General features: G+C 25.1%; 1 protein-coding gene and 1 pseudogene across 1 annotated transcript; both read left to right on the forward strand.

The window, feature by feature from the left end:
- The first annotated feature begins 29 nt into the window (after positions 1–29).
- On the forward strand, positions 30–5,122 carry LOC107065800 (uncharacterized). Its single transcript, XM_015319785.2, is given in 9 exon segments — positions 30–556; positions 1,018–1,609; positions 1,672–1,851; positions 1,854–1,938; positions 2,033–2,230; positions 2,299–2,466; positions 2,726–2,918; positions 3,001–3,279; positions 3,385–5,122. Coding segments are annotated over 9 exon segments (2,058 nt in total). The 5' UTR covers positions 30–430; the 3' UTR covers positions 3,622–5,122.
- Positions 3,898–5,894, forward strand: LOC149031487 (uncharacterized; annotated as a pseudogene).
- The last annotated feature ends 10,703 nt before the right edge of the window (positions 5,895–16,597 follow it).

The following is a 16,597-nucleotide window of genomic DNA, read 5'->3' on the forward strand; positions in this document are numbered from 1 at the left end:
AATTGTCAACAGATGTCTCGAATTCGAGTGACCGAGGATAGGAAGGGAGGGGGAATATAAAATAGTTTTTATAAACAACAAATGAATCAAAGTACGTATCATTATACTTGAACATGACTGAGTATAAAAGTAAGTTTAGCATTTTTGATCAACATCAACAATTCGATCAATGCGAAATGTAGATGCTTTTAATACATTTAATGGCGGATCAAGTGAATGGAACTAGTGCAAGAGTGAGAGAGACACACGTACAATATTTTTTCTCTTAAGAAAGAAAACATGTCCGCTGTCGGAGTTAGCGTCTATGCCGATCTTTTGTTTACGACGTCTACGAAACACTTAATTGCATCGGAATAAATTTCTGCATTATCTCGTGTTAATTACAATGAACTGCCATAACATAAACGTTCTCGGATTTTTCGTGCTTTGAATGATGACGGAGCCGGATCTTTGCCGGCTCTGTGCCGAGACCAAAGAAAACCTCATCGGTATTTATGACGCCGAAGGACAAAAATTAGCGATAGAAGCTAAAATCACTAAGTGTTTACAAATTCAGGTAATTTTCATTTCCTTACAGTTTTGACAATTCATTTTTTTTTATATTTTTATATTTTTTCTTTTTTTCTTTTTTTAAATCATTCAAAAACTAATTTCATACGCTTCTTTAAAAATTGAAATGTTCTTATATTGCATATTGTATACTTGCTTCATATATGCAAGATGTCTCAGTTTATTTTGTAAAAGTTTTCCACACCATTTTCTATAAGTAAAAATAAGATAAATAATATTATGAGACCAATTAAAAATGACAACGAATTTCTTTTTTATTCAATACTTTTATATTTTGTTCTGCTAACTTTTTTTTCTTTAGATCATTTATTTTTTGCTAAAATATTAATGAAGTTTAAAGATGTAATTTATGCTATTAAGATATCAGTCATTAGAATGTTTAACGATGCATAAATGTTTTTGTTCATTAACATAATGATTTTATTAACTTGTTATGTATCATTGTAGGTACTAATAACAGATGAATTACCGCTCTCAGTTTGTATAGACTGTTGCGTATCATTAAATCAGTGCTGCGAATTTTTTGAAAAGACTAATCAAGCTCAAACATCATTGAGACAATTACTAATAGAGCCCAAGTCTGAGCCATCGACTTTAGAACCAAATATAGATTTTATTAAGAAAACTGTTGAGTTCCCAAAAGTAGAAGAGGTTGTTGAAACTATCGATGAATGTCAACTAACAGATAACTACATTCATAATACTGCTGTAGATATTACAAATACTTATTTTAGTAATGAAAATGAAAATGAAAATGACAACGATAATGAAAATGAAAATGATCATGATCATGATAATGATAATGATAATGATAACGATAATGATTGCAATCAAGAAAAATATGAGTCTATGAAACAACAGAAATGTAAAATTCAAGTTAAAAAAGGTTTGCCCAAACAAACGAAGAAAAAGGTCAAGAAGAAAAGTCAAATGCAAAGAATGGATGACTTGGAATTATGTTTAAATTCTGATATAAAGAAAGGACATAATGATATTAATATTAAATCTAATATTAAAGTTCCAGATAATTATATGACCGGTAAGAATTTATTTGTATTATATTTTGTTCACATACACATTTTGATATTCTTCAATTTGTAGGAACGGATTCTGACTTGGAAATGATAGAATCTCGTGCAGCAGAACCACCAAAACCTGGACGCAAAAGAGGAGAAGGATTAGATAGATATCCTTGGCTATGTACCGATTGTAATGACAAATTACCAAGTTTAGAAGCATTGGAAGAACATCATGAAACTGAACATAATCAACAAGCTAAATATAGTGTGTACAATGCTGCAAAGTGTACGACAAATATTATGGTTTTCTTACCCACGTTAAAAGACACAAAACTAAAGCTAAATTTAAGTAAGAATTTTGATATATTACAAATTTTACAAATATATTTACAGTTATGTTAAAACATTCGACTAACTTTTTATGTTTCTTGTTCTATATATAGTTGTGAGGATTGTGGGAAATCATTTGTACATAAAAAAGTTTTAGACTCGCACAGAGCAGTACACAGTGAGGAACGTCCGTTTGTTTGTCAAACTTGTGGTAAAGCATTTAGACAACAAAATGGTTTATACATTCATAGTAAATGTCATTTACCAGATACTGTGAAAAATCGTCACCCTTGTGATCAATGTGATAAAAGGTATTATTGATAATTAGAAAAAGTATTATATTCATTTAGATTATATTAATATTTTTATACATTTACAGGTTTTCTACTAAACCTAATTTGGTCACACACAAACGCATACATTCTGGAGTTAGAAATTTTACTTGCGATCAATGCGGTAAAAGTTTCGTACAAAAAGGAAATTTAGAAGCTCACTTCTTAACTCATTCCGCTGACAAGCCATATAGTTGTTCTCAATGTCCTAAAGCGTACGTTTATTTATATTATATTAAATATATTACATATATGTGGGACAAACGTCTCCATGCCAAACTTATTGGGCATTCGTGAGAAGGATTGGTCGGTGGGCCCTGGATAGCTCAATTGATTAAAAGAGCAGTCGCCTGGAAAGCGAAAGATCCGTGGTTCGAGTCCCGGTCCAGTCAGTCCAGCGGTCCAATTTTTTTCACGAATCCCACATTATATATATATATTTATTTCATAATATATGCATGAATTATTTTATAGATTTAAAACACCTTTACAATTGAAGAAACATGAAACAGTTCATACTGGGGCTAAACCACATCAATGTGCTGTTTGTGGTAGAACGTTTAGAGAAAAAGGTACTTTAAGGGAACATCATAGGATACATACAGGTGCAATGCCCTTTACTTGTGAATTCTGTGGTAAATGTTTCCGGTTTAAAGGAATTTTAACGGTAAGGATATATGATGTTTCATATAACAATTTATAGAATATAAAATATTTATTTTTAACATATAATATATTTTATATTTTAGACACATAGACGACAGCATACTGGTGAGCGACCATACAGTTGTTTAGAATGTCAACACCACTTCACAAATTGGCCGAATTATAATAAACATATGAAACGTAGACATGGAATTAATACTTCTCATACCAAGCATTTATCACAGTCTCAACAATCGCAGCAGCAACAATCGCAACAACAGGAACAACAACAACAACAGCAGCAACAACAACAACATTCGATTCAAGCTAATACAGCAGAAGATCCTCTTTCCATGTCGCAAACAGAATCAACAACTGTACAGGTAATTATATTATTATCAATGAAATTTTATTTTTAAAAATGACTATTATAATCATTTATTCTTTAATTATTTTTCTATATACATATATATATATTACTTCATTAGGTAATACAAACTGTACCACACGTAACTGCACCTCAACCGATAGTCGTACAAGCTATACCAACAACAGCAATACAAACTTTTCAAGCAGATGTATCCGGCACAGTACAAGATACTGTTTTTCGAGAAAGAAATTCGGCATATTTCAATGCGATGCAAAATATTTTTCCCCAAAATTTACCTTATAACTTTTATAATATTCCTAATGTTACGGAAACCGATCTAATGCAGCATAGATAAAGTTAGTTTAATTTAATAATTAAAAGATAGACACATACGAATAGCATATATATATATATATATATATATATATATAGTTATTCAGGTACAAGCCTTTTTTGTTAACTAAATTAGAATTTTATTTGTAACTCTGTAAATGAGCATTTCAAATTTAAAATTAATTATATTACATATATATTAATATATTAAGTTTTAAATGATTTTTCTAAAATACATATCAATCTTTTTTTATCGGATTACGTAACAATAATTATAAATTATTGTTTATTCAGCTATATGTATTGTAAATTGTACATCAGAATTCTTGGCGTAAGAAATTATATAGATAGAACTATTTTAGATAGTACAGATATGATAAAAAAAACATTTGCGTATTTTAGTTTCTTCGTTTTTAATACAACTAAAATTATCGGAAAAATTATTTTTTTGTACATACCTTCTATATAGTTTACTTACATAATTACTTATATTACATATACATATATATATATGTGTGTAATATATATTTATGTATTATATTATATATGTATATATATATATTATATACATATATAAATTATATATATATATAATATTATATACATATTATAATACATACATATATACATGTTTACAGGGTGTCTTAATTCTTTCAGCATATTTTATAAGTGAAACTGATAAAATTTCATGCAAAGCAATTAGAATACCCTGTATATTTATGTTACTATAGTATACTGCATATAATCATATTTATACAGAAGTACAATTTACAGATGAAAAGAATTTTATATCTTCTAGAATAAAATATAGGAGAGAGTAATAAATACTGAACATTCAGTATTTTCTGCTCATTATTTACAGTATTTGTAAAGTATAGCTATTAATGAATTTTTTAACGCATATATAAAATGAAAGATAAGAATTAAAGCTACCTTACAATCGCTATCTTAATAAGAATTAACTTATAAATAATAAAAACGATTAAAAAAGAGGTAAAAAAGAAAAGTAAAAAAAGTAATGTAATTTCTATAATTATTTATTTATTTTATACTGACTATAAATGAAGTTCTAAAATTTTTAATTGTTTTGTCAAAAGATAGTTTCCTCGTAAATATATTGTCAGGTCAGAAATTTAAGTTATGCAGTATTCGAACATCGCATTATTGAAATATTATAAAATATTATAAAATATCAGAAAACGTTTTGAAATAATTGATATATTATATATATATTTATAGCGATGTTTAAATAATCTTTATAACATTTAGATTTCTGTTAGTATTAAATGTTACATTAAACTCCATTTTATTATAAAAGGAAAAAAAAGAAAAACAGAACTATTATATTTATTATTAATATTATATTATAATTATTATTATTACTATTATTACTATTATTATTATCATCATCATTATATATTACGACTAGCAATCATTATCATTGTCATTATTAATATTAAACTATTTACAATGATTTCTTATGAAAATAACAAAGTTCAGATAAAATATATGTATAAATATTATGAGTTTATTGTTATTATTAAAATTGTATTCATTAAGAGAATGATGAATAACATTGAATTGTTATCAATGAACAATTTACTTTACGGTACATGATAATTGTGATAAATGAAATGTCTAATAATTGCAATACATTTCACTAACTTTATAAGATGCCAATTCACATCATACATATAAAAAATAACATATTATTAATTCAAACAAAAAATACAATATCTAATATCAAGTAGCTTTTCAAATTTTGAAAATTATATGTCTATACAATCAAGTATAGTCGAGTATAGTCAAGTATAGTCAAATATAGTTGAGTATAGACAAGTATAATAGAGTATAGTCGAGTATAGACAAGTATTATAGAGTATAGTCGAGTAGAGACGAGTATAAAAGAGTATAGTCGAATAAAGACGAGAATAATAGAGTATAGTCGAGTATAGACAAGTATAATAGAGTATAGTCAAGTATAGACAAGTATTATAAAGTATAGTCGAGTAGAGACGAGAATAATAGAGTATAGTCGAATAAAGACGAGAATAATAAAGTATAGTGGAGTATAGACAAGTATAATAGAGTATAGTCGAGTATAGACAAGTATTATAGAGTATAGTCGAGTAGAGACGAGAATAATAGAGTATAGTCGAGTATAGACGAGTATTATAGAGTATAGTCGAGTAGAGACGAGAATAATAGAGTATAGTCGAGTATAGACGAGTATAATAGAGTATAGTCGAGTATAGACGAGTATAATAGAGTATAGTCGAGTATAGACGAATATAATAGAGTATAGTCGAGCATAGATGAGTATAATATATAATTATCTCTATATTAGACTACATTATCTCTATATTAGACTACATTATCTCAAGTATAATAGAGTATAGTCGAGTATAGACGAGTTTTATAGAGTATAGTCGAGTATAGACGAGTATTATAGAATATAGAATATATCTATAGAATTTTTATAATTACTCTTTTTTTTAATATTGAAAAACAACGATAAAAAGAACTAATAATTTAATTAATTGCATTACTAAATATAATTTTATATTTTTTAAAAATATTATTTAAATATCTATATTACCGGCCGGTGATAACTATGGTGTATTGCAACAATGCGCTTACGCATCGCACCAATAGATGGCGATACCACGTGTATTTCAAAAAGTACGGTTACATCGCTTAAATTAATTCTAAATCTCATTAGTAACAATTAAGATTTAATAGAACAATTAAGAATAGTTGCATAATTATAGTTTATTTTTAAAAAGGAAGTATTTGTTTCTTATAATCTCTACAATTAATTATATTTATTTTTATTCAAAGTTCCGAAAATTGTAATATAGAAAATAGCTAAAATTCAAATTTTCTATAAATTTAGTTTCTCAATGACAGTTTATATAGAACAAAACAAATGTTGAAAAGGTTATGGTCGATAAAAGACCTATTTTCTAGACAATACAAAGTACCGAATAAATGTATATATGTATTTCCGGTTTTAAAACGATCTAACATATAATCTATGAGAACGGAAGTGTATGAGAATATCGATAAAGATCCTTATTCCTTTTTGTCTTTCGTCAAAATAAATTTTTCTTTTTAATTTAGTTCAAACAATGACGACGCATGCTCCTCGTCATTTGGACTTCCCGCTATCAACTCTTGTTCAAATGTTAAAACCATTAACGGAATAACTTCATTTATTTCTTCCAATACTTCTCGAATAACGGCAATTAACATGTCTCTATGGATTGATTACATTGGTGTAAGTATATGGTACATTAGATTCTATTAAAAACGATAACACGATTTTAGTATTAATTTGTGACGATCAGTTTATTCGTCATCGATCGAATAATGGACAAGAATAATTATTCTTGACCGTTCATTCGTTGTAAAAAATAAAATTATTTATATCGAATTGAATATTATGTTACAAGTATATAACGATTAAGAATTATAATTTAAATATAATGTATATAATAATTATAATATTAATATTAATGTGAGTTTTGTCTATTCGCAGGTAATTAAACAGAAGACAATTGCATTGTGTTCGTTGATTTCTAAAGGTTGGTTAAAACGAAAGATAATAATAATAATAATAATCATCTTTTATGGAAAAACCAGTGTTCATTTTCCAAGTGGTAGACTATTGCGATGATTTGAGTACGCGGGAAAATTACAAAACTTAAGAGAGAAACTGTGAGAGATTTGAAAGGTAACCCCTTTTTTAAGCAACCGTTTGCGCAGTTACCCCGAAACAAGACAAAGGCACATATATATATATATAATATAATATGTATAATTGCGTGTTCTTTTGCTAACTTTATGAGATGAGTTCTCTAACTAAACATATCCGTGAATTCGCTTTAAGTAAGTAGGACGAGCCCTTTCTCGGACTATTGTTTTCCAACAGTTGGAAAAACCGTCGTGTAATTACTCCTACGCATAGAATATATACATTTATAAATAAACGTATTATACAGTGACGAACAAAAGTATATTCCCTAGTGTTTATAATATTTTTCAAATAATATGGTTTTTATTCATAGAAGATTTTTTTATTTTAATTTTATTTTATTTTTTTTTCCACAGAAAATATATTACATATCGTTGAGATTACATTTGTGTAGCTTACCAATATATATTTAAACTTAGATATATTTTACGATAAAAATAGATAAATACAAATTTGTACTCTCTTTAACATTAGATATAGCAGATCAGTCATTTTGACTGGTCGGGCCATTTTAATTGAAAATTTCTACTTCATGTAACATTTGATTTTTGTAAATAATTAAACGTTTTGTTATTTTAAAATGTCTATAAATCCCCATTTATATATTACAATTATTATATTGTTAAACATTTTTTCTTATTTTTTACGAGTGTTTTGAGTTTTCAGTTTAAGAGTTTTGTTATTTTTTGACTAGTGTAGTAGAAATAGGTATATTGAAAATGGTGGTATATCTAGCGTTAAAAATTTACAAAGAATGTTATATAAAAAAATTAAATGATCTAAGTCTAATACTTTTGTTTGCCACTGTATTTGTATTTATATAGAGGGTTCTTATGGCTTCAAATAATATCTTAGGAAGCGTTTAATTAACCTATTCAAAGAAAAAAATGTAACATGGACAAAGCGTGAAAATCGGTGATGAGTAATTAGCAAGAAAAAGAAAAAGAAAATGATTTCTTTATTTTATCTTTCTCTTTTTCTTCCTTTCTTTCTTTTTTTCTTTCTTTCTTTCCTCTTGAGAGCTTTCAATGTAAAATCAAGTGAGTTCACCTGTTGCATTCTCAACGCGGGAACCAAGAAGGCATTCGATGTTAATGACGTTGAAAAAAATATTCGAACAAAACCAAGTTAACACGATTTCCCTCACTCCCCATAAAGTAAATTAATTCGAAATATTGCTTATCTTTATATCTTTATCTTGAAAATTAAACGTAATAATAACAGTTTATTTTTATAGATTATTTTCTTCACGTAACATCATGTTGAAGGAAGATATATATTCAATCTTATCATACTTGGATATTACGTGAAGACAATTTTTTTTTCTCACAATTCCAGATTATTATACACGTGTTTTGATATTAAAAATATTCTATTGAAAAAAAAAAACAAAGTTAACTTTTAAGTCTTTGTAACGTCTCCACTTGTAATACAAATAAATGCACTACGTATGTTCAATGCATACATTTTAGAGGTTATAAAGGTGCACAATTTTTATGAACCACCCTTCTGTATATATATATATAAAATTATATATGTATATAATTATAATAATATATATAAATTATATATGTATATTATTATATTATTATATTATATATATATTATTGTAATATTATATTATATTAATATGTAATTGTATTATATTATATATAATTTACAATTATGTTAAAATGTAAAGATTAAAAGAAAAAAAAAGAAAAAACTATAACGTTTAATATAACTATATAATTTTGAATATAATAATATTAAATAGAAAAAGAGATTATATTATTATATTATATTATATTATAATGTTTGTATTAATGTATTAAAATTAATATATATTATATTAATATGTAATTGTATTATATTATATATAATTTACAATTGTGTTAAAATGTAAAGATTAAAAGAGAAAAAAAAAGAAAAACTATAACGTTTAATATAACAATATAATTTTGAATATAATAATATTAAATAGAAAAAGTGATATATAAAAGATATAAAGAAAAGAATACAATGGAAAAGAATATTTTATCTGTTCTCGTTATTTTAATGAAAATAAAAAGAAAAAGAAAAAGGAAAGAAAAGAAAGAAAAAGGAAACGGAGGACGAAAAGCACGTTGCGGTTTTATGTTCGTGCGAATGTTTTATGTTCCTCCTCTCCTCGAATCGCGATCATCCACCGTGTTCTTCTTCCTTCACCTCGGTCACGGTTTACGATCATCATCCGTACCAAAAATTCTCTCAGTATATTATAATCCTTTCTCTCATTCCGATTATTCATCGAGATTACACGCTTCGTAGATGGTATTTACTCTTTCGTGTTTTTTTTCTTCGTTTTTTTCAAATTGTTTCTTTCGAAAGTTATTACAAATCATCACACTTGAGATTCTTATTCATTTATCTCAATCTTCTTATTTTTCTTTTATATTTATAATTTCATTTAATCAATATTTTATTATAAGTGATATCTTGGATATGAGAAAGAGAATTTAATACTTTTTGTTAATACTTTCACATATTACTATTCAATACTTTTTTTTTTTTAATGAAAGTAATTGCTAGTCAATTCAAAAAAGAAAGTCATTTTCTTATCTGAAAAAAAATGATAATGTGGTCAATGACTTTTGTTTAAACGTAAATGATATATATTTATATTATTATATATATATATATATATATATATATATATATATATATATATATATATATATATATATATTCTATACTATATTATATTATATAATTTAGATATTATATAATATAGAGAATATTAAACAAAATATTTAAAAAAATATTATATACTATATAATATATATATATATATATATATATATATATATATATATATATATATTATTATATTAAGTATAATACTAGTATTATTATATAATTACAATACTATTATTATATAATAGTATTATAATTAATACTATTTAGTATTATAATAAATATAATACTAATATATAATATATAAATATTTAAATAATTAATAATTATTAATATATATATATATATTATATTATAATATATTATATATAATATTTTATTTTTATTTTACCTATACTATATTATACTATATAATATTATTTTTTTACAGTACTTTTTCTTATATACATATTGTATAATTATGTAAATAAAAGAAGTAGCATATAAAATATGAAAATGTAATAAATGTAAAATAGCATCAATGAATGATTAGTGAACAAGTTTGACGTAGTAGTATTCTAACTCATTATATTACTTGAGCTATTTCATTATAATTTATCATCTCATTCTAATAATCATTATTATTTCTCTTTCTAACTTCTTCTTCAACGCGTTAATACCAGTCGTGGCAAGTTATGCCGGAAAAGGAGCGAGCCTATTGCGTGGGCAACGAATTGAATTATATAATGTAATATATCGACGGAAGTTAATTATAATTAAATTATGGGTCGTCCTGGTGTTCTTTTTTATTCGATTTTTTTTTCTATCTTCTCTCTCTCTCTCTCTCTCTCTCTCTCTCTCTCTCTCTCTCTCTCTTTCTCTCTTTCTCTCTTTTCATTTTTCTTTATCTATTTATTATTTCTTTTTTTTTTCTTTTCTTTTTTTTCTTTTTTTTTCTTTTTCATCTTCATTCATTTATCCAGTGAATAGGGTTTTGTAAAAGCCCCTCCGGACGGATGGGCTTCCTCCCTCGATGATTCCCTCCCCCTCTCTTTCTTCCGCCCCCACCCTCTTAGCTTGGGAAGTCGAGGTAGACTTCTCCCATACACCCCACCCCCCTCTCCGTCTCTATACGATCCCCCATCGATTTTTCCTCTTTTACTTACAAACAACTCTGATTCAACAACAATTATTTTTTCTAACCTAAAAAATGTAAGAAAAATTATTTCTAACCACTTAACTCGTTTTTTCTTTTTTTCTTCGCAATCATTTAAATAACATAATATATATATATATATATATATATATATATATATATATATATAATCGATAAATAATATAATAAATAATATAATAATAATATAATAAAATAATATAATAATAATATAATAAAATAATAATATAATCGAATAATACACACACACACACACACATATAATATATATATATATATATATATATATATATATATATATATATATTATTCGAATATATGTATAATTCGATTATTATTTATTATAAATTAATTGTTATTGTTAAGTTATGTTTGATAATGTTTGTAAAAATGGTTGATAATTGAATGTATCATTCGTTTTAAAGAAAAGATGAAGACAAAAAAAATATCTTCTTTCTTCATTGTTCTTTCATCAATCTGTTATAAAATACCTCTTGCTCATATCATAAGAATTCATTCCCTTTCTCATACTTTAACGATACGGTCACTCTTCTCTTTCAATCCTAGGATATACGAAATGTTCACAGGGTGTCCTTATTGTTAGAATATTTCGACCATGAGTGTATTTTCTCAAGGTGTGTCCTTTATTATGACGAATTCATCATTTCTTTTTTTTTTTTTTATATATTCTTTATTAAAATATGTTTCAAATATATACAGGAATATTTAACACTAGATATATACCACCATTTTCTACCGTACTAGTCAAAATGACTGGTGTATAAAAAAAAAAATGCTTTTTGAGACTTCCAGTATTTATTTACACTTAAAAAATAAGATAAAATATTTAACAATAATAATTTTAATAGATAAATGGATTTATAGACATTTTTAAATAATAAAACGCTTAATTATTTACAGAATCAAATGTTATAATACATGAAGTAGAAATTTTGAATTAAAATGACCCGACTAGTCAAAATGATTGGTCTGATATATCTACTATTAATAATTAAATTAACATAAATTATTTACAATAATCCTTGCAATAAATTAAACAAATCAATACACAAAACACATAATGGATAACCAAATACAAGAATTATATTTTCTAATCAACAAAATAATTATAATTATAATTTCTAATCAACACAACGATAAGTTAATGATAGTGATAAATAATGTAATAAAAAGAAAAAAGGAAACAAAAATACGAACACACCCACATATACATATACAGGTAGAGAGAAAAGACAAAAACACCGATCAATATCCAAAGTGTTTTACATTGAATAGATTGAACGATTAGGTTTGTACAGGAGCCTGAAGGTTGACACCTACGCTTATACTTTTGTACATGCATTTATGTACTTATACATGTGCATACGCATATATATATATATATATATATGCATTTAAATCCCCATACATACACACAACCTATTGAAACGATTTGAAAGCTTGTTATTAATGCAAAATCAAGAAACGTCATCGTGTTTCTATCATTGTCAGTAAGAATTTAACATAGTATATTTATAGATATAAATGAACAGGTATATATATATATGTATAGGAACAGGTAAGCGGAAAAATTGGTTCGAATAGACGGAACTGACTTCCGGTTAGGATGAATCCTTCGGTTTAGTACCTGGCTTTCAGCTCGTTTGTTCGTTTAACTTTATTCGAATAATACATACACGTGTAGTAGTAGAAACATTTACACGTGCGTGAGCGCGCGCGCGCGCGCATCGTTCGAAGCAAGCAACACTAACACACTGTAAAATGCGAACAGATCGAGACGATTTTATATTTAGAATTTAACCATCGAACAAAACCGGGAATAGAGATCAGGCCACATCCGGAACACCCTCTTACCTCCCCCTCCTCTACCTACCCTTTCTTCTTCCTCTTCTTCTTCTTCTTCGTTTTCTTCTTTCCCTTTACGACGTTTTTCAGAGACTTAGGATCCGACGAAAATTTCTATAGGGAAAAAAGAGTTTCATGGTTTAAATTTGTCTCTTTCGAAAATGTCCCTGCTAATCTTTTCTAACCATACACCTTCTTCTTGTTATTTTATATATATATTGAATATCTTTTTAAAAGATCTTTCCTATCTTTCATTCCATACAACGTATTTTACATCTTACCTTTTTTTTTTTCTTTAATATTTCATTTCTTTTGAATAAGAATGAGAGAAAGAGTATTTTGTTGGAGAATAGTATTCTTTTTTTTTTTTCTTTTTTGGGTTCATCAATATATCGATGTAATATTTCATTTTTATGTTTATTCTAACAACATGGTTTCAATTGTATTATTTTATTGATTGCATTGAAATTTATTTCCACATTGTTCAATTTGGAATGAATGAAATGTTTATTGTATTATTTCCGCTACTTTCTTCCAAGATGTATTTTGTCACATATACATTTGTAAAGTTTTATTATATTCAATCGTATTCGTAAGAATTGAGAAAATATTTTACTTTTTATTCCTTTTTAAACGTTTAGATTTTTATTATTATTATTATTTTTATTATTACTATTATTACTATTAGTAATAGTAGCAAAAATTTACTCTACACTATTAGAGTATTATCATATTAATACTATATTAATACTATATAGTAAAATAATTACTGTAATAGTAATAATAATAAAAGCAAAAATCTAATATACTAATAGTATTATTATTACTATTACTAATTTATATTTAACAATATTATAATTTAATATTACTATATTATTTGTAGAATTACTATTTAATTTTATTATTAATATTACCATTAATATTTTATATTATTATTAATAGAAATAGTATACTAATACTAAAGTAATAATATACTAATAGCAATATTATTACTATTATTACTATTAGTATAGTAGATTTTATTTTATTACTATTAGTAATAGTAGCAAAAATTTACTCTATACTACTAGAGTATTATTATATTAATACTATATAGTATATAGTAAAATAATTACTGTAACAGTAATAATAATAAAAGCAAAAATCTACTATACTAATAATAATAATAATATATTAATAGTATTATTATTACTATTACTAATTTATATTTAATATTATTTTATTTAATATATTACTATTAATATTTTATATTATTACTAATAGTAATAATGTATTTATAGTATTACTATTAATATTACTATTATTTGTGAAATTACTATTTAATATTATTTTATATAAAAATATTTTATATATTATTACTAATAGTAATAAAGTATACTAATAGTATTAATATTACTATTACCAATTTATATTTAATAATATTATTATTTAATATTACTATATTATTTGTAGAGTTACTATTTAATTTTATTATTAATATTACTATTAATATTACTATTATTTGTGAAATTACTATTTATTATTATTTTATATATACAAATATTTTATATAATATTACTAATAGTAATAAAGTATACTAATAGTATTAATATTACTATTACTAATTTATATTTAATAATATTATTATTTAATATTACTATATTATTTGTAGAATTACTATTTAATATTATTCTATTTAATATATTACTATTAATATTTTATATTATTACTAATAGAAATAATATACTAATACTAAAGTAATATACTAATAGTAATATTATTACTATTATTACTATTAGTAAAACGTTTAATTATATTTGACTGGAAGATTAGAAAAGGGAATATCCGGGTGTGGGGGTATTTCTCTCTTTAGAATCTTTTACTTCGTATCCCAGTTCCCTACTTCCGTTGATTCTATTAAAAGGAACCACAATATTCAGCGAGCTCATTTTTCTCCAACACGATGGAGTCTCTCTCTCTCTCTTTCTCTCCTTCTCTCCCTTTCGTATGTTCCCGTATTACGGATGGAGATGCACCATTTAATATCTTTTTTTTTTTTATACACACACGTTAAAAATCAACACGTCGTCAACGTTTACTTTCATTTTGAAAAATTAATTAATTGATTCAATTTAATCCATTGAAAATATATGATTGATCAATAATACTCATTCATTTTTATATTTATTATACATTTAAGTATTTTAATAATGTTTTTTTCATTTATCGAACAATTTATTCGAATGAAATAATAAATGACAAAAAAAAAAATAAGGAAAAGGAAAGAAAAGGAAAAAAAGAAAAAGATAAATAAAAGATAGTTTTACGTGTTCCTCGTCGACATAAGAGATAAACCCTGCCTGTCTGTCTGTCTGACTGTCTGTCTTGTACAACATAGAGAAAAGCTTGTGACAAATGATTTGTGGTCTTGTATCATTCACGTTCATTAAGAAACGAATGGAACGACGTAAAGAGGAAGAAGAAGAAACATAGTTTTTTTTTTTTCTTCCTCCTTCCTCCCTCTCCCCTTTTTTTCTTTTTATTTTTTTTTAATATTTTTTTTTTCAATGCTGGCTCAACCGGTCGTCTATCTTTTTCTTTTTTTATTCTCGATTTACACGATATGCATTTTCACTACGGACATTTACCAGAAACCGTCGGTCATCCTTACACATGTAAGTGTGTATAAATGTATGATAGCAAATATATATATATATATATATATAGGTATGTGTGTGTGTGTGTGTTTGTTAGTATTTAAAATACGTAAGAAAAACGTTCGTTCTTCATCGATCATCGCAGAACAAACGCGTAATACTCAGCACAGATTTTTTAATTCATTTGATAATATTATAATTATTTATTGATAAGTATTTTGTTTGAATGATATATTATTTATTTATTTATTTATTTATCTATCTATCTATCTATATACTTGTGTGTGCTTAATTTAAAATTAACAAAATACACTTTCTTATCATTCTTATTTCTTTTATCACAAAATAATCGCACGTGCGTTTATTTTAATTGTACGAGGATTAACACGTGTTAATGTGTTGTTGATTGCAATAGTAGTAGTAGTAGTAGTAATGGTAACAGTGGTAGTACAATGTTCACTCTGTTTCCTTTTCATTTAATGTAAGATATACGTTAATCATTGCAATTGCATTTAATCTTTGCTATTACTTTTTTTCTTTTCTTTCCGTCGAATGGAAAGGTACGATCGATGTACGAGATTTAAGAAAGTGTGACGCGAAATTTTTTACTTTCCACGCCGTTTATTTATTTCTCTCACTAATAAAGATAAAATAAGTAATATAATATATCTTTATAGGTATTAAAAGATATTCTCTCTCTATTTGTATATTTCATTTATTAAAAGTAATCATTAAAGAAGAGATTATTATATACACATTAAAAAATAATTTAAAAAAAATATATCAAATCAATGTTTCATTAGACTAATGATAACAGATAGATACATAATTTAAGTCTTATAATATTTAATTTATTAATAATATTTAATATTTATTTTGAAAGTAGCCTAACTCCATTTGTCAATTATTATTTTCCAATTGCACCTGGTTA

This window comes from Polistes dominula, unplaced genomic scaffold (assembly GCF_049000335.1).
Source record: "Polistes dominula isolate Pdom_NZ unplaced genomic scaffold, Pdom_raw_medaka contig_19, whole genome shotgun sequence".
Classification (NCBI taxonomy): domain Eukaryota; kingdom Metazoa; phylum Arthropoda; class Insecta; order Hymenoptera; family Vespidae; genus Polistes; species Polistes dominula.